Source organism: Notechis scutatus, chromosome 9, assembly GCF_049901735.1.
Source record: "Notechis scutatus isolate UNSWTSFEM ecotype Mainland chromosome 9, rNotScu1.2, whole genome shotgun sequence".
Classification (NCBI taxonomy): domain Eukaryota; kingdom Metazoa; phylum Chordata; class Lepidosauria; order Squamata; family Elapidae; genus Notechis; species Notechis scutatus.
Genome location: NC_142017.1, coordinates 2983568 through 3002607, shown reverse-complemented (window position 1 = coordinate 3002607; position 19040 = coordinate 2983568). Strand labels below are relative to the sequence as shown.

Genomic DNA, 19040 nt, shown 5'->3' with positions numbered 1-19040 from the left:
AGATAGAATTGAGTATCCATTTCCTCGGGGATAATTTGTTATTTCGTTTTTTAGAAAAATCAAATCACAGGGAGATGATATCTCTTGATGGCACTTGCATTTAACTGCTGAGAAGTTCCGTACTTTTTACGTTCCATCTTACATTTACCTTTTTTTTCTTTTCCTCCGAAGGAGCATCTGAAATCTGTTTCCTTAGGACAAATGGTGCGTGAAACTACTTTCTGGGAAAGTCGTTCCGAATTTGAATGGCCTTCGAAAGTGGTTCTGTAATTTAAATACAGAAATGTTCACAATGGAGGAATAACAGAATAACAGAGTTGGAAGGGACCTTGGAGGTCTTCTAGTCCAGCCCCTTGCTCAAGAAGGAGACCCTATACCATTCCAGACAAAGAGCTGTCCAATCTCTTCATACAAACCTCCAGTGCTGGAGCACCATCAACTTCTGGAGGCAAGTTGTTCCACTGGTTAATTGTTCTCACTGTCAGGAAATGTCTCCTTAGTTCTTCTCTCCTTGATTAGTTTCCATTCATTGGTTCTTGTCCTGCCTTCAGTGCTTTGTGTAGGTTACTGCTAAATATTGTTACAATTATTCCTACATTCAATTTAAGACACATATTCACACAATTATTTACATAATTATTTGCATGGTTATGGACAGTATTTTCTCATCTTGACATAACTCCTACTTATCTTTCATCCATCTACTTTGCATCTACCTTCCAACCAGTTATACTATAAATTCCAAATCTCATAGTACTCTGTTTTTTCTCTATCTTTCAATTCCTATCCATCTCTGCACATTCTAAAACCTTTTTGATTATCATGGTGTAGGAAGGAATATCGTCACATTTCCAGTTACTATGTGAAGTATGATGTATTGAAATTTTTTTTTGCAGATTTTATATCTTAATATACCCAATAAAAATATCTCTGGTTTCAATTCAGTTTTTTGTTTTGCAATTTCTTCTAGCCAATTCTTAATTTTGTGCCATTGTAACTTTAAACTGTCATTAAACGAACTGTTGTAAGTCAAAGACTATCTGTATAATCCTGGACATTGACAAAAAAACAAGTTTTTCTCGGCTATCCTTAGTTATGCTACTGAATGTATCTACATTTAACAGCAGGATCAAGATACAAAGTGCTTAGAAAATGGAAGATTTAATCTATTACTCTGCATTATGCTTTATCTGTCAGAGTATGAATGCATCTAACTATCTGTTTAATGAATACATTCGGAAAGCATTCAGATCCCACCGAAGTGCCTATTTTTTATGAACCCATCTGACAATGATAAATTGAAATGATACAGCTTATTATCAATTAAAATCAAAAGATCTGCAAAGCTAGGAGTTGGCATGCTTTCAGCACGCTATTCATGCCTCCAAGTTATTTTTTCTGTCTTGGGAGTGAATGGCTGGGATTTCTGTAGATCGGTTTTATTGTTGTTATTCATTGATACATTTGAATTGATCCATTTTAAATATGCATGCAGGAAAGTGTTTTATTATTAAGGTACTGGGAGGAGGAGGAGAGGTCAAGCAATTAATCTGAAATATACCCTAATGGAAGCCACTTGTTCATTGGGCTCTGGAAACAGCCAAAATGAAATTATTTTCCTTTACTTAGGTGAGGAAAATTAACACACTGCTGAAAGATAATCAATTAGGCAAACATAAGCTTCACTTATATGCAGATTTGCAACATTTAAATGTGAAGCAGGGGACTCTAGTACCCCTTTCCAGTCAATATTATCACAATGTCTTCTAACCATCTCAGTCTAGATTGGTGTTTTTTAACTAACAACTTTTAAGGTGTCTAGACATCAATTCCCAGAATTCTACTGGCTGGAGAATTCTGGGAGTTGAAGTCCATACCTCTTAAATTTGCCAAGGTTGAAAAACTCTGGTCTAGATAACTCTGGTCTCCACCTCCCATTGAGTCCCAGCTGGTCAGCTGGGTCTTCTTTGGTTGCCCTGCACAGGAGAACAGAACTGGAAAGCAGGCTAGTGGAGTGGGGAGGGAAGGGGGATTTTGCATTATCCTTCCCCTGCCACACCCATCAAGCCACACCCACAGAACCAGTAGTAAAAAAAATTTGAATCCCACCACTGGATCAAATTCATCTCATCTTTAAGCATTTGGTGAGATACATGGAATTGGAGAACTGGGGATTGATCCAAGGTCATCCAGACAGATCTGTAAAATGCAGCGACAGTTTGAACACTGGTTCATTGGCTTTTGATCTGACTTGTGAACATGCCTAAACCTGGAACTAAATTTAGAAAGTGCATGTAATATCTTAACCACAATAAGAATAACAGAGTTGGAAGGGACCTTGGAGGTCTACTAGTCCAACCCACTGCTCAGACAGGAAACCCTAGACCATTTCAGACAAATTATTATCCAATCTCTTCTTTAAAACTTCCAATGTTCGAGCAGTTACAGCTCCTGGAGACAAGTTGTTCCACTAATGAATTGTTCTCACTGTCAGGAAATGTCTCCTTAGTTCTAGGTTGCTTCTCTCCTTGATTAGTTTCCATCCGTTGCTTCTTGTCCCGCCTTCAGGTGCTTCAAAGAATAGGTTGACCCCCCTCTTCTTTGGGGCAGCATCAGAACACTGCTATCATGTCACCCCTAATCCTTCTTTTCGCTAGACTAGACACTCCCAATTCCTGCAACCTTTCCTCATATGTTTTAGCCTCCAGTCCCCTAATCACCTTGGTTGCTTTTGTCTGCACTCTTTCTAGAGTCTTTCTGGAATATAAGCTAGAGAAAGTATTTAGGAATTGCATTCAGTTAGATAGGTAAAATATAATATGGTTCTTTCTGAAATCTGGGCACGAGAGTTGACAGATCAGATGCAAATCTCTTGGGGCAGCTGCTCTGATCTGCACAATTATAGAGTTTCCTTATTTTTTAATAATTTTACTTTCCTCCTGTAATGACTTCCTTTCTCCCCTCCTTCTTTCCTGTCGGCCCAAATTTAATTTTATCCAGGAGCAAAAAAAAAAAAAAAATGTTTCTCGTTTTCCTTTCCCACTCAAAGGACTTCCTTTGATTTTTTTTAAGTGAAGATGACTAATTGGGGTGCACTTGAGGCCAAAGGGTTGCTGGAATTTGCTGCAATTTTTTTTTCATTTCTGCAAATTAAAACTTCTTTCTGTCTTGTCTGTCTGTCTCTCTCTCTCTCTCTCTCAAATTCTCATGTTTATCTGTTTGTTACTTCATGTTTATTCCTGAATATCTCCTCTCGGATCAGCTATTTTAACCCTTGGAAGGATGCAGCCTGACTCACTCCCAATCTAGAATCCAATCTCCCCTCTTCAGAAGCTGTGGATTTGTATGTGTTGTGAATTACAATATTCAGAACACTGGCTTAAGGCAATACAATGACTTTACTACAGGCGCCAAATGGCAATAGTGCCACCTAGCGGCCAGTCTGTGGTGCTGGTTTTGCGTTGCTGAATTATTGCAATTTCTCACAAATAACGCAGCGCCTTGTTCTGAAAAGTGCCTTGTCAACAGCCACACTTACTCAAGGCGTACCTCAAAACGTACTTTTCGGCTGTTTGCTTTTAGAAGCAGAAGTGAAATCATCAAGATATCATATCAGCAACTCCAAAATGTTGTCATTAACTACTATCAGGAATTCATTTAGTCTATTACTGTACAACGCTTCTGGTTATCAGCAGCTTACAAGATGTGAGGACTTCAACTCCCAGAATTCCCCCAGCCAGCTGTAGTGGGATTCAAATAATTGAACAACCGGTTCTCTACCCTAATCATTCCTTCCAACAACCAGTTCACCAAACTTCTCAGAAAGTTAACAACCGGTACTCCCAAACTGGTGCGAACTGGCTGAATCCCAACACTGCTTATACATTGTTGTGGTCAAGAAAGACTGGCCTATTAAAACAAAACAAAACAAAATTAAGTATCTCAATAGGGTTGTGGACATCCTTGATATGTGAAAAAAAATATTGTTTCTCTAGATTTTAAATCATAACAGTGCAAAGGTATAGGAATAGAAAATGGCTGACTGGGGTATTCTGGGAATTAAAGTCCACATATCTTAAAATGGTACGATTGGGAAACACTTGTATACAGGAGCCCCTTGCCAGTTGTTTGTGAAACTTATTTCAGCTGGTTATTGCTCAGTTTGGATGGCAGAGATTTCCCTTTTGAAATGTATTACAAAGGAAGAAGCGTTTGAAACAACGTGGCTTGGCAAATAGATTCAAAATAAACTCTCTTCATCTTCATCTTTACATAAAGATTTCATGGAGGATTCAAACCAATGCTTGGCAGACACTCAACCATTCCCTGAATCATTTTTGATGCCTCTTTGCACCAGCAAAATTGGTAAAGATTTTTAAAGACAAATCAGCTAAATGCTGGAAGTACCACCAGACACCTGGATCGTTTTACCATATATGGTGGACATGGGTAGAGGCAAAAAAGATATTGGACAAAAGTACACACTTGGTTGGAAAAAATGTTAATGCAACATATAGATTTCAAACCTGAAATATTCCTATTAGGGATGGTGCGTGAATGTTATAGCAAAGAAAAAGCATATTTAATTATTTATGCATTAACTGCAGCTAGAATTGTATTCGCCCAGAACTGGAAAAGCGATAAAATTCCGATAGAGGGAAAGGTGATTGAGAAAATATTAGAATGTGCAGAGATGAATAGATTAACACTGGGAATCAAAGAAAAAGAAGAAACTGAATATTACATGGTGTGGGATTTCTTTTATCAATGGATGGAAAGTAAAACAAGTTAAAACTGAGTAGATGAATATATAGAGCAATAAGTTAAGATTAAAAATAAGAGATAATGTCTTATCAAGAAAATGTGATTATTGATGTATTGGCAAGAAAAGTATTAATCATAATTGTTAGCACAATTATGATTAATTGTATGATTTCATTCAAACGCTGTTTGAATGAGAGATGGTTTATTGTAAATATAAACATAAAACATGATTTTAAAAAAATCGTTTTTGATGTGTGAGAGGACATCACCTCTTCACCTATTCTTGCATTCAAGAATTGACTGTAGGGACTCTCTTTGGATCCTAGACATTAATAGATGAGTCAAGATGGCATTTGAAAGCATTGCAATTTGTTAAATGGGGACTTTTTTGGTTGCTTAGAGAAAGTTAGATTAAAGCTAACAGGAAGAAAATCTCTTAAAGTTCGGAATCAAACAGGAAAGTCAGAAATCCTCTTGTTGGGAAGATTGAGTGAACCTTTAATCCTCTCGTTCTGCAGGATCCATCAACAGAACAGAATCCCTGGATGAAACTTAAGCCGATTCGATGGCATTGAAGTCCACATCCAAAGGCTTGGGCCAGTTTTGAGTTCTTCCAAAATTCTTCAACAAATGAGAAGTCACACACACACACCCACCGCCCTCAAAAAGGAAAATAAAGAAACTGGAGAAGAATCAACCATTTATATCAACCAGGCACAGTTATATCAACCATGACATGCCCAGCTTCAAGTCAAATGTGTGATGGTAATTATGAACTGACAAGTGTTTGTATCAAATTATTTCAATGTTTAGGACAGAAGAAGTTAAAAGGAAAGCACACTTTGTTATCCATTATTGTGAAATCTACACCGGTTACTCCTGGTCAACCAGATAAAAAGAAGGGTCAATATTTAAATCTGATTAAGAATCTTGGACAATTTAAAGTCTGCATATCGCTTTGTATCGTTGGCTTTAATAGAGGTTATGGATGGTTAAAAACAAGCCATCTTTTGATTGACTTCCTGTTCTGGGCTTGGACAATATAGAAAACTCCTATGATTTAGGTAAACTGATCTAAAATAGGAAAATGGTGGTTAAAGTTAACCAGCATCTCAACTATTGTATGGTCTAAACATGTTAAAATAAACTAATGACATGGCTTAGCATGGCATATGAGAACGTCTGGAGAATGTGCAGTAAAGGCAGCTTTAAGCAGGAAAATATGGCCTTCATCCAACCCCAGACAAACTTCCTTTGTTCTTTCAATTAATTTAGCTTCTACTTAGCATGTGGCAAATCTACAATTAGCTCTGAAATGAGACCCAAAAAAAAGTTCTTCTCAAATAAACGAAGGGAAGATCCCAAAGAGACCATCCAGCTGCCTTTGCCAATGTGCTTTCCGTTATAACGGTTTCCATTTAATTACTCCAGAGCTAACTTGTTTAAAGCAATTCCGTGGGTCTGGCATTCCCCGCCAGGGTAGGGAAGCATTGGGGCAGAAAAAGTTGCCAAAGAGGTATTTTTTGCAGAGGGAAGGGATGCAAAACTGCCATAAAGCTTGACATTTGAGCCCTATCTCGTGGGTTTTTAACATTTGGAGGAAATGGGAGTTATAAATCAACTAGAAACGCTTTTTTAGAAGAGCGTAATTAAAATGCACCAGGACACATTTTCCTTTTGGAGGAGAAAGGCTTCCTAACTTCTCCTTTAAAAAAAAGAAGTAAGGAATTGATTAAACCAAGTGGAAAAAGACAACCTATAGGAGAGATTCTTCAGATACTGAAGGGTTCCAAAACTCAGTGCTGTTGTAACTTCAGTCACTAAATGAATGACTGTAAGTGCAAAACTACCTTTACAGGAAACAGAAATTTGCTTTCCTATGTCATAGGGTTAACATCAGCAAAGTTTTGTTCTTCTTTTTCTAGTTCTCTTCAAACTGCAAAAGAATGGTTCATAAGCCAACTGTGGAAGACTTTATTGGGCATTAAAGAAGCCTCAGGGAACATAATGGATAAGATTCCTTCATAAAGCTTCGTATCCCAAGAGGTTCTATTAAATACTTCCTCGCTCTTTCCACTTCCTTAAAATGCAACCACCCCTGAGGTTTAAGCCTCGTTGTTCAAATTCCCAAATCATTTACAAGTCAATGTGTCTTTAGCCTGCTCTTGGGAACGTAGGCATCCAAGCTAAGAGCTAAGTTGCAGGATGAGCTGATAATTAATCCCTGGTAACTTTTTTTGTTTTTGTTTTACGGCAGGCTGCACATGATGGATGAGGGGCTGGTAATAAAAGCTCAAGGACGGCATGTTGACCAGTAGCAAACTGTCCATTGCTGGAAAGCAGGATGGTGGCCTGTAGCATTGATACCGCAAAGCAGAGGGCAGCCAAACGGCTAGGAGTTTCCATTGTGGCACACAGCACATTTATAGACCCATTGTGAGTCAGTGACCTGATAGGCTCTCCTGCTTGAACAGGGGGCTGGACTAGAAGACCTCCAAAGTCTCTTCCAGCTCTATTCTGATTCTCTGATTTTTCAAGGTGTATTTCAGCACCATGGATAGCACCCTGGTTAGGAGAAGCGCTGCTCCATTGGGTCATAAGTGAATCTTTCGCCCAATCAGCCACCTTTTTCAATTGGATTTGGCATATTTATCCACCTCTCAGAGTCCTTCTCCAGGACCTGGCAAAGACAGACTTTGTCATTGGAGGGGGTTAAAGGTCACAGATGGTTAAGCTGTTCTAAGGAAAGCTGCCTTATTGCTATTATAGTGTGACACAGATTCCCGGTTTGACACTCCAGCCATCTCAGGCAGCCAACGTGAAGCCAAGTTGCTTCCAGGAAAGTAATGGCACCTAAATCTTAGTAAAAACAAGGTATAAAAACAAGATAAAACTCAGGGCCTGCGTTCTGTAATTGTAGACAACTGTGCACTAGAGGGCAGTATCTGATCTACGAGTGGATTTAGATTTAAATTTCCAAAAGTTGAGAAGCATCAAGCAGGTCAGTCAAGGAGAAAGCAGCAGTTGATTCTTTCTGCCAAATAAGTAAGCACCTTAGTTACTAAGTAATGGAGAGAGAGAGACAGAGACAGAGAGTCAGAGAAAAAGAGAGACAGAGACAGAGAATAACAGAGAGACAGACAGAAAGACAAAGAGAGAGAGAGAGACAGAGTCAGAGAGAGACGGAGAGAGAGAGACAGAGAGGGGAGTCAGAAAAAGAAACAGAGAGGAGAGAGACAGAGAGACAAAGAGAGAGACAGAGGAGAGAGAGAGACAGACACAGAGACAGAATAGGCCTGATAGAACCTCCAAACCCAAAGTGCTTGTGATAGTATCCATAAAGGGAAAAAACCCTACAGCCTACAGAACATGACCTCTGCTTTCTCTCTCAAGAGAGAGGAAGAAAAGAAAAATAACTTGTCCAGCTAGGAGTCAGCATGAAGGAAAGGTTAAACTCTTCTCCGAATGCTGAAGACCGGATGCAAATCAGGGGATTTCTACAGATGGATGCATTTGTAATGGCCTTTTGGAAGTGGCGACACGATGGGGATTTTATTGGATGAGTAAATCCATCTTCCTCTTTGGCTCTACTGATCTCCATGAGATGCCTCCCCAAGCTGAATGCTAACGAAGCCATTAGCTTGCTGACATTTAAAAATGAAATTAGAAAGGATAAATCTCCCAAGTATCTTTTGACAGGGAACACGGCACTTTCTCTGCCGCGGAGGCAAAGGAACACAATCTAAGAGTTGCGTTAATACCTAGGCCTGATATCCACTTTGATACAAAGGCTGTGTGTTTCCTAGGAGGAGGGGGCTCTGGGAATTGGAGAAGGGGAACAAATCAATGGGAATATTTCAGAAAGGAAGAGCAGGCTTCCTTCCCGGAATCCTCTAACATCGATCGATCACAACAGGTTTGTAAAAAAATGCAAAACTGCACCCATGTTCCTAGGGCACCAATGTCAGCCCGTTGCTACTGCACACAACCAGTTTTTGCTGAAAATTGTAAAAAACTATGCCTTGTGGCCTCCCATGGTTTTTAAGCAGAAAACCTATATCCTTAAGATCGAACCATATTGGGGGGGTTTTAACCCTTGGGGAGAAAAGATTTCTCTTCAACATCATCTTTCCTTTGGAAAAAGAGCTTTCTGTTCAGAGATTAAATCTTTTTTTTCTTTTTAGCAGAACACTTGCAATAAATTGCTTGGGATATGCAAAATATCCATTAATTGGGCAGCCTTTGAATGCAAATTCCTCTCTCTCCAGCACTTAATCTTTATACAGTTTTCTGAAGTCCCCAAAATATACCGCAATATTTCATCCTGTCATAATATCACCCGGGGAAGGTCTTTCCGGGGTTTAAGAAGTATTCTTTAAATCCTTTGTGTGTGGATATAAAACAGCTACAAGTGCAACTGTGGCTTTTGCACTTTGAGTCTTTATTAATAACACTTTCTGCAAATCATCTGTTTAGCTTAAAGGCTCAAGATTCTGCTGATGAAAAAGTATATTGGGGTTATTTTTTCCCTTTGTTGGTGAAAATTTTGGATAACTTTATCGATACTGTCTGTTGAAACCAATTACAGGTAGTCCTTGACTTATAAATGGTCACTTAGCAAGCATTAAAAGTTACGTTAAAAGGAGACTTACAACCAACATTCAAAGTTTGATGGTCATCCACCCAGTCATATCACCATACTTTGGGTGCTTGGTAACGTGGCCACCTTTATGGATGATAGTGGTGTCCTGTAGTCACATGACAGCATTTTATGGCAGTTTTGCCCCAAACTGTCACTTGTTTCTGGTTTTTGACAAAACTGCTCCCCTAATCAACCATGGGTTTGATTAAAAGCTCCAGGCTCCATTACAGTCGTAACTCGAGGATTTCCTGTAATTTATTTTGAGTGATTCAGTATTTTATACTTCCAGCTTTCCAAGAAAAGAACAAAATTGTTTATCAAATGATGATTTGGAATACCAATATTCTGTTTCTGAAAATATTCTTAGGGAGGAATATTTTTACTGCTCCTTAAATCTAGTTTACTGCCACTTTTTAAAGGTGGGTGTCCTTCTTTGAGAACTTCTGCTCTGGACTCATCTCCTGGAAAATGTTCACGAAGTTCTCCAATTTCTCAGCAAAACCTTTAGCCACATTTTCCCAAAGGAGCTTTTCCAAAAGGCAACAGGCCTTTCTTGATATATTTTTTTCCTTGAAAACTTTTCGCTTCTCATTCAAGGAGCTTCTTCAGTTCTGCAGAATGAACGGAATTCTGTAAAATGAACTGCAGAACTAAAGAAGCTTCTCAGATGAGAAGCGAAACATTTTCAAGGGGACAGAAACCAAATTGCAACAGGATAAGCAAGAGACTGCCATAAGTTTCATTGTCACACATGGACATATAGGAATGCTTTTCAACACACACACACACACACACACAAACACAAACTCTCCAAATATCAAAGCTAGAAAAATAACTTGCCGGAAACTCTACTTTGCAAGTCAGCATTTAACTATCCAGATGCTTCAGGGAAGCTCAGAAGCAGATGGAAAAACAAAATCCTCCTGTCATTTATCCAGAGCCGGTAACATTAAGTGCCTCTAAAGTTTTGATAGATCCTAAAGGTGCCAATTCCCCTTTTGCAGCCATTAAAGCCTGCAACGATTGGTCCAGAGGGAAATATAACTTAATTGCACAGTAAATAAAGTGCTTTTACTTTCTCAGCCGAAAACCTGCCTCCGAACCACCACTGTGCATCAAGCAAACTGGAAAAGAGACTCCAATTACATCATCTACAGTATAGAGAAATATTTAGTGCCATTTTAGCATTTTATTTAGACATGTTTTAACAGCAGGATCTAAGAAAGATCTAAGGCCTGGTTATACAGGGTATTATTTCAAACCGTCTGTCTCTGCTTTTTCTTATAACACAATTAGGATGACTTCAATGACAGGTCGAAAAACAATTATTCCGATGTCGCCAACCATCACAAGTGTCTTGATTTTGTTTTGTTTTTCAAAAAATAACAATAAATGGATCTGATGGTTAAAGTGCTGCTCTTCAGCTGTGACGGAATGTGAACATTTCCACTAACTCTTAAGAATACCGGAGATCTCTCTTTCTCTTTCTACTCTGCTCCACTTAGAAAAATTCAGCAGAAATTTTAAAGTGAGAGAGAGAGAGAACAAGATTGTTTTCCAAACAGCTTGCTTCTGTCCCTATTGGCAAAATGCCTTCTTAAAAGCCTAAAATTGGCACATGGGGTGGTGGGCCAATTCTCCCTGCAACTCAGGGAATTTGCTGTTCGCATTTCTCTTAGAAGAGATCCATAAATACCTATTAAAGGAACAGGAATCAAGGAACCTACAAGCAGCCTAGAACTAAGGAGAAATTTCTTGACAGTTAGAACAATTAATCAGTGGAACAACTTGCCTCCTGAAATTGTGGGTGCTCCAACACTGGAAGTTTTTAAGAAGAGATGGGATAACCATTTGTCTGAAGTGGTGTAGGGTTTCCTGCTTAAGCAGGGGGTTGGACTAGAAGACCTCCAAGGTCCCTTCCAACTCTGTTATTCCATTCTATTTTATTCTATCCTATCCTATTCTGTTCTGTTGTTCTGTTCTGTTCCGTTCCATTCCATATTCTATTCCATATTCTATTCTATTCTATTTCGTTCCATTCTATTCCATTCCCTATCCAATCCTATTTTATTCTCTTGGGATACAGTTTCCTTTCCTTATTTTTGTGGACTTAAACACAAGATACGGCAAACTCTCTTGTTCAGCTGCTGCCAGCGTACTAGGGAACAAACACACACACCAGTGGGCATAAAAGAGCTGAAGACCCAAATTTGGAAGGAGGAAACAGAGTTCCCAATCAAGGAAAATATCTACTACCACCCCAGTGAGATCTACACAATGGAGCAAAGGACCCACCGTTCGTTTTTTTAAATGCTCCTAACCTATTTTTGAAATGAACACACACCCAGGCGAGGATCCTTCTGAGCTGTGGCAAGTTTACTCCGCAGCTTTAGGCGCTAGGCAATAATGCTCTAATCCGCTCATGTCCTCAACAGTTTAGCACTCCAAGCACGGACTTTTCTGCAAGAAGGCCGCACGGAGTAACTTGAGAGAGAACTTTAGCAGGGTTACAACCATTGTCCATGTTTGAGCTGAAGCTATACATCTTCCTGAGGTTAAGAGTTGCAACCCCAGCGGATCGACCTCGATTGCTGCGCACTTATCACAATTCCATCAAACTCCGGATTAAAACACTAGACTTCTTCGGCAGCGATTTCTAAATCCATCAGAGGGAGATTTTGTTTGGACACTTGCAGAACCAAAAGTGCATTTTCAGCCGTGATTTTATAAAGTCGCATTTCGGGCATTGAAACAGCTTCAATATTAGATGGACCTAAGCAGCCATTTTGCAACTACCAAGATGTAAAGGGCAACTGGCACTCCAAGGAGAGTTCTATTGGTCATCCTTGAAAATAAATGTGCATTTTATTATAAATCCAAGGAACTGGTCTCCATACTTAGAACTATAAGGTGTACCCACCCAATAACAAAATCCTGTTACCAGGCCAATATTATTGACAGTTTATTTTAAAATGATTAACTGTTAAATTTTTCAATCATCAACTTCCTCAAATCAATAACTGAAAACGAAGAAGTTACAGCTCAAGGGATCCAAAATGGATTGTTTCCTACTTTAAACTTATTACTAATAAGAGTAAAAGATCTGTAGGTGACTCACAACACATTTTCATCCTTGTGCACAAAATCGGCTGACAGAAAGCACAACACTTTCAACCCATTAAGTAAAGGGAATTACAAAAAAGGAACCAGGAAAAGGAAGCATTTTTTTACATCCAAATTCACAAAAGTCCACTTGTATAGCGTTAACACTGTAGCTGACCCAACAAGCTATCAAATTGTTTTAATAATTGAAATTAGTATAGAATGCGTCAATTCCAAAAAGTATGTGAAACTCACAATGCACAAGAAGTCAGAATAGAAATGGTTCCAAATCTAGTTATACAAGGTACATCAAGAACACAAGTTCTACAGCAGTAGAAAATTGCTTTTACACACTAGTCGTTGGAAAAATAAAATAAAACCCCCCAAAAATGGTGTCTGGAAACCAGTGTAGGCTTGTAAAAATGTCCCTTTCCTGTAGCCATCATAAATTATTGGCAGGCTGTTGAGAGAAAGGTAGAACAATTAGTAAAGATTGTCAGAAGAAAAACCAGTCACATTCCTAAGTGAAATTTTAAAAGGTTGCATTCTGTACAGTCCTAAAAAGATATACTTACCTCATTCAGGCATTTTAAAAACCCAGGCAGTACTTGACATTACTAGACCAATTTACGTTCACTTTTAAGTGTGTACAACTCTATTCCCCCCCACCCCTCTTATAAGCAAATAAAACAAATAAGAAATCCCTTGATTTACGAGTGTAATTGAGGCTGGCTTGGAAACTTATGTCCTGACCGGATGTGTCATTACAATCTTTTCTGCAATGGTTGCTAAGCGAACGCCACCGTCCTTAAATGAACCCATTGCAAGGTGATGCAAACGGCCATAAATGAGGGTCAATTGTTGAGTACCCAAAATGTAGTCAGTCATATGGCCACAGGGGAGGAGAGGGCAACTCCGTAACTTTGAAACCAGGTTGCAAGTAGCTTTGGGGGAGGGAGTTATGTCTGTCATAACCAGAGGTCTCCAAACTTGGCAACTTTAAGACTTGTGGACTTCAACTTCTAGAATTCTCCAGCCAGCAGAGCGGTTGGCTGAGGATAGATGGCCAAAGAATTCTCTAGCATAGCTGGCTGGAGAATTCTGGGAGTTGAAGTCCACAAGTCTTAAAGTTGCCAAGTTTGGGGACCCCTGGTCATAACTTACCAGTTAAGTTGAGGACTATTTCTTCTATCACATGCAGGCTGAGAGCCTATTTATTTATTAAATTTCTGTGCTGCCCATCTCCCCTACAAAGGGGAGTCCAGGCAGCTTATTATAAATTATAAAAGTAGGTGAAAAGTAATTTCAAAGATTGGTAATCCCAATCCAGCATCCGAGAGCCATCTCAGTCATCTCACCCCTATTTAATCTGCAGGAACACCGAGTCATTTGTGAGTCATCAAAGGTTGACTCGTCCTTCCGTCCTTCCAAGGTCGGTAAAATGAGGACCCAGATTGTTGGGGGCAACATTGCTGACTCTATAAACTGCTTAGAGAGGGCTGTAAAACACTGAGAAGTGGTATATAAGTCTAAGTGCTTTTACTAATAAAGAGCCGTGGTGGTGCAGTAGAATGCAGTATTGCAGACTAACTCTGCCCACTGCCAGCAGTTCGATCCTCACCAGCTCAGTTTACTCAGCCTTCCATCCTTCCGAGGTGGGTAAAATGAGGACCCAGACTGTTGGGGGCAACATTGCTGACTCTGTAAAAACTGCTTAGAGAGGGCTGTAAAACACTGAGAAGCGCCATATAAGTGCTATTTCAGAATCAAGCTCACTTGAAGTCTTGGTGGTGGCCGCTTTGTTTTCTCCTCCTTCCAGTTCCTCCACTCCGGCCTGGGTCATGAGATCTGCAATGTTCTTCTCCAGGTCGTCAATGCGGCAGCTCATGTCATCAAGTGAACCCGAGTTAAGTAAAAATCCCACCTAGACCGGGGGTCTTCAAACTTCACAGCTTTGAGACTTGTGGACTTCAACTCCCAGAATTCCTCCTCCAGTCATGTTAGCTGAGGAATTTTGGGAGTTGAAGTCCACAAGTCTCAAAGCTGTGAAGTTTGAAGACCCTTGGACTAGAGAAATGCAACCCCCTTTCAACTCTAGATCACGGCATCCCCCTTCCCAAACACGCGATTGCCATTTTAGAGAGCCAACGGGGAACCCGGAACGAAGTCACAAGCCACACGGCATTGTGCTTAATGACACTCAGTGATCTGCTTAACAACCACAAGCAGAAGTGACACTGAAAGTCAGTGTGGTCATGACCTTACACTTTTAATGACCACCCTGCTTAATGACAGATTTGCAATTGTTAAGCAAGGAGCACCTCTACATACATAACAAGGTTCTTTGATATATGTGCATTATTTAAAGGGAGAAAGTGTCCAACATTTGTCCCAAAGATGCTTTTTTTCCCCCCAAGAGGCAACTGGACTTTCTGGTTTTGCTTTGAAGACATTTCATTTCGCTTCTCATCCAAGAAGTTTTCTCAGCTCCGACTGGATGGTGTGGAACAGAAGGATTTATACTTCCATTACATCACTCTGGTGACCCCGAGGACACAGATAAACTTCCAGGTGGCCTCAACGACCCTCTAAAAGGATGTAAATGACCAGCTGTCTGCAAGGAGCATCAATCTTTCCATTCCACACTATCCTAGTCAGAGCTGAAGAAGCTTCTTGGATGAGAAGCGAAACAACTTCAAAGAAAAATCAGAAAGTCCAGTTGTCTCTTGAAAAAAAAAAAAAAGACCTTTGGAACAACCGTGACCTGGAGGACTGAGAATCTCCACGTCCAACATTTGCATACTGACTGCTAAAGTTGTACAAACTTTGAGCAGCACCTTTGGAAAGTGCAATCGGGGACCCTGGCTTTACATCCTCTCCTGACACTGGAGAGGACGTTTTTTAAAAGAGAGGCAGAATGAAACAGGGGCACAAGCATCATATTATTCCCATACGATTGCCACAGGGCGATGCGGCTTTTCTTCAGAGGGGTCTCCCCCCCCCCCACACACACACATGCGGCAGGTGGGGTGTCTGGCCCAAGGAAACCACGTGGCGAAAATCTTCCCGGTCTTGGGGTCTTCCTCTGATTTCCACGCTCAAAAGGATATTCCTGCCAATGATTTGGTCCGACATAATCTGGAACTTGTCCTGCATTTGCTGCAGGAGGGTCTGCACCTGATGGGAGTAGGGAAAATAATAATAATTTGGTTTTTAAGCAAGGTACCTTCTTCACTCTCTCTCACACACACACACACACACACACACAGAGAGAGAGAGAGAGAGAGAGAGAGATTACAAAATGCAAGTGGCTCTAAGTGTTCCCAATGGCTTCCCCTTGCAAGCGGCAGGAGGCCTGGCCCAAACTCTGGGGCAAAAAAAATAAAAAAATAAAGGCCACCTCGACGCCCCCTCCCAGGCTTAGGACAACCTTGGAGGAAGGCAAGGGCCGCATTCTCCCAACCCGGGAATGCTCTTAACCCGAGTTGGTCGTATGAAGGCTAAATGGAAACGCTCTTTTCAGCATCCCCCCCTCCGTTTCCACGGCAACCGAGCCCGCAGCGCGTCGCCTCCCGCCGTATCCAGGGCGACCCCAACGGCCGCGCCCAGTTCCCTAGCAACGCCGCCACCGCCCTCTCCCGTCTCCATGGCAACTCCTCCCTCACCCCCCCGCCCATCAGGCTCCCCGGCGACCCGCTTCTCCGCCCCCAGCCGAGGCCGCTCACCACGGCGGTGAGGTCCTGCACGGTCTTGGGATCCGTCTCCGCCATGTCGATCCGCTGCGGCTGCGTCCGGCTCCCGGTCACCCGTCCAGGCCCGACTCCCAGGCGCTTCTGGCTTCCTCCACGAGAACACCGGCCCAACCGCGGGGCTCTCGCCCGAGTCTCGCGAGACCGAGGCGCGAGAGTTGCATTGTGGGGAATGAAGTGCTTTCCTCGGTCGGGGGACACTCGCGGGCCTTTTAAGCTTTCTTCACTGACCGGTGGGTCGGGAAAACATAAGGACCTGAACCCTGTACCGCTGTATCTCTGGGGATGATGTGAATTGTAGTCCCAGCGAGGGGTTCCTCCTCGAACCAAGCGAAGGAGGCGCTCTAGCCCTTTGCCGTCTCTATTGCACTGGTCCAGAGACCGGAAGTGTTCTTTCAGTAGTTCGACTGGGAGTTCTTTGGCCAGTCAGCAGTGGTGTCACGTGGCTAGACAGTTGCAGGAGCATTCTGGGAAATGCAGTTTCCGTTTGGGCACAGTGCATGAAGAGGGCTTTTCCCTCCCTCCACTTGCAAAGGAAGGGATGTTGGACTACAATGACCATGATGCTCTGCCAAGAGGATTGGGGGCGGGGAGGGGGCTGTTGTCCCAGAGTTCCAAGCAGAACACTTGTTTTGGACTACTACAGTTCCCATCAATCTCAGTCCACATGGAAAGAGGATGGGATCATGGGTATTGTAGTCCACAGCCTTTTTATTTCCAGGCTGTAACCCCACCTTGAGCAATTTTATATATGAAAAAGATTTCCTGGTTGAACTAGTTTGGCAATAAATTTAAATATAAAAAGGCATTCGACTCTGGTTATCTGTGTATGTATATTAGATTTTTATATACGTACAAATGTATGTGTATATAAATATAAAATGCAGAATAAATATTAAGCAATATAGTTCTAACTGCATGAAAATCAGGAGGATTAATATGTTTGTGTGGAGCCAATAATGTAGTTAGTTAGTTCCAAACTAAGGGACACATTCAAGCTCAACTAATAAACTTTCAAACTTTGATGTTTGAAAGCAGTCCATGTTTATTAGACTAGACCACACAAAGTTTAAACACATCATTCTGTTGTATATTTTGAGGACAAACATGGGCGCAAAAATAAACAATTGCAATGGAAGAATTTGGGGGAAAGATTATGCAGGGACTGGCATAAAACTACTCTGAATACATGCTCTGTTTCTTAAACTTTTTTCTCTCTGCAACCCTTCCCACTTTTAAGAATTATAAAGGACCCTAAAAGAACTGTTTTTACATGGATTGTATGTATCAATATTTACTGTGCTAAAAAAGAAAACTCTTAAAATGTGGTAACTTTTTGTTTCCTTTTTGTAAAATGTGGTTACTTCCATTTCCTTTGGCTGATGTTTTGCCCAAAGAAAACATTCCTTGTTTTAAGACTTTATTGTACACATTGTTTCTCCGTGATACCATCTTGGAAATAATAAACCGGAGAAATAAATGATCAAACATTGCATCCTGTTCAAATTTGGGGAATGGTCCAAACTCACATAAAAAAAACCTCACTGGAATAATAGTCCATTCAGACTGAGACAGTGACAAATCTCGTATGTTTTCCATTGTAGTGCCAAATGCACCCTAGCTTGTCCCAATGTTTTAATTTAATTCTATTTTATGTTGTTGTTGTTTTATGTTGCTCTGTTGTTAGATTTATATGCCACCCGCCTCACCCTGCAAAGCTACAGGGGACTCTTTCAATCTGGCTTGGGGTTTACGATGCTGAACGCCTTGAATTTTGGACAAGCATAGGTGAACCAAGCCAAACATGATTTATTCACTAAACCCTGGTCACGAAAAACATGGCTTTGAGAAAGCGTGAAGCCAGTCCTTTTCTAACTTTCTTAAGTTTAGCATGCTCTTGGAATGGTTTCATTTACTTTGTGCTAAACCAAGATATCGGAGCAAAGGTTTTTATAACAGGTGTTTGTTTCTTAAGAATTGCAGATAGAAAATGGTCATTAACTGCACTCCGCAGATGTTATATTATCACTTCCCAAGCAGCTAGAGCTCTCCATAAGATGATAAAGAAACAAGCACACACACACTTGTGTTGGCTCACTGGCTAATATATTCACACGCAAGTTCTTTCAAATGCTATCTAGCTCTGCCCTTTTCTTTTCTTTTTAAAGGATTTCAGCAAGGCACATCATCCATATGCATGACTTCCAAGCATTCTACAATGTCACAAACCAGAAAGGGGGGGGGGAACCCTCCTCTGTCTGCTCCATGTTACTCCCTGTTTTTTTAAAAAAATATACATATCTATCTATGTGAGAAGGAATTAACTTGGGCTGACATGGCATTAAATAATTCATTTCTTGTTTCATTAATTGGCTAAAAGGTGCTGCAGCTGCCAGACACTTGGAAGTCTTTGGACTTGGGTTGTGAGTCAAAGGGCTTCCTGAAGAAATATAAGGTGAGGGGTCCTGCAACAGGTTTCATCGATGTGTTTGCCTGGGGAAGCACTGCTAGGGCGCCGATGCGTGCCAGTCCTGTAAGAATGAGGCCCACAGCAGAGGTGGTATTCAGCAGGTTCTGACCAGTTTTGGAGAACCGGTAGCAGAAATTTTGAGTAGTTCGGAGAAGTGGCAAATCCCACCTCTGACTGGTCCCGCCAACCCCATCTCTTCTCCGCCTCCCATTGAGTCCCAGATGATCAGCTGGGTCTCCTTTGGTTGCCCCACACAGGAGAACGGAGCTGAAAAACAGGTCAGTGGGGTGGGGGGATTTTGCAGTATGCTTCC

The 19040-nt window shown here is 41.1% G+C and overlaps 1 protein-coding gene across 2 annotated transcripts; it reads right to left on the bottom strand.

Annotated features, from left to right (window-relative positions):
• Positions 1 to 10575: 10575 nt before the first annotated feature.
• HSBP1 (heat shock factor binding protein 1) lies at positions 10576 to 16375 on the bottom strand. 2 transcript variants are annotated; one of them, XR_015750608.1, is made up of 5 exons: positions 16234 to 16375; positions 15619 to 15685; positions 14285 to 14404; positions 11517 to 12968; positions 10576 to 11364 (listed from the first exon to the last, which is right to left on the bottom strand). XR_015750608.1 is itself a non-coding variant. In XM_026684024.2 (4 exons), the coding sequence occupies exons 1-4, from the start codon at positions 16276 to 16278 to the stop codon at positions 12958 to 12960; spliced, it is 243 nt and encodes an 80-aa protein (XP_026539809.1). In that variant the 5' UTR covers positions 16279 to 16375; the 3' UTR covers positions 10576 to 12957. The 2 variants fall into 2 exon arrangements, 1 of the variants encoding a protein (XP_026539809.1); XM_026684024.2 differs by having other exon boundaries at positions 10576 to 12968.
• Positions 16376 to 19040: the final 2665 nt, after the last annotated feature.

Bases quoted from the DNA above. Each gene is read 5' to 3' on its own strand.
- HSBP1 (XM_026684024.2), bottom strand. From the start codon at position 16,278: ATGGCGGAGACGGATCCCAAGACCGTGCAGGACCTCACCGCCGTG. The intron at 15,686-16,233 runs GTGAGCGGCCTC...TACTCCCATCAG, and splicing joins TGCAGGACCTCACCGCCGTG to GTGCAGACCCTCCTGCAGCA. The intron at 14,405-15,618 runs ATATCCTTTTGA...ACTCGGGTTCAC, and splicing joins GGACCAAATCATTGGCAGGA to TTGATGACATGAGCTGCCGC.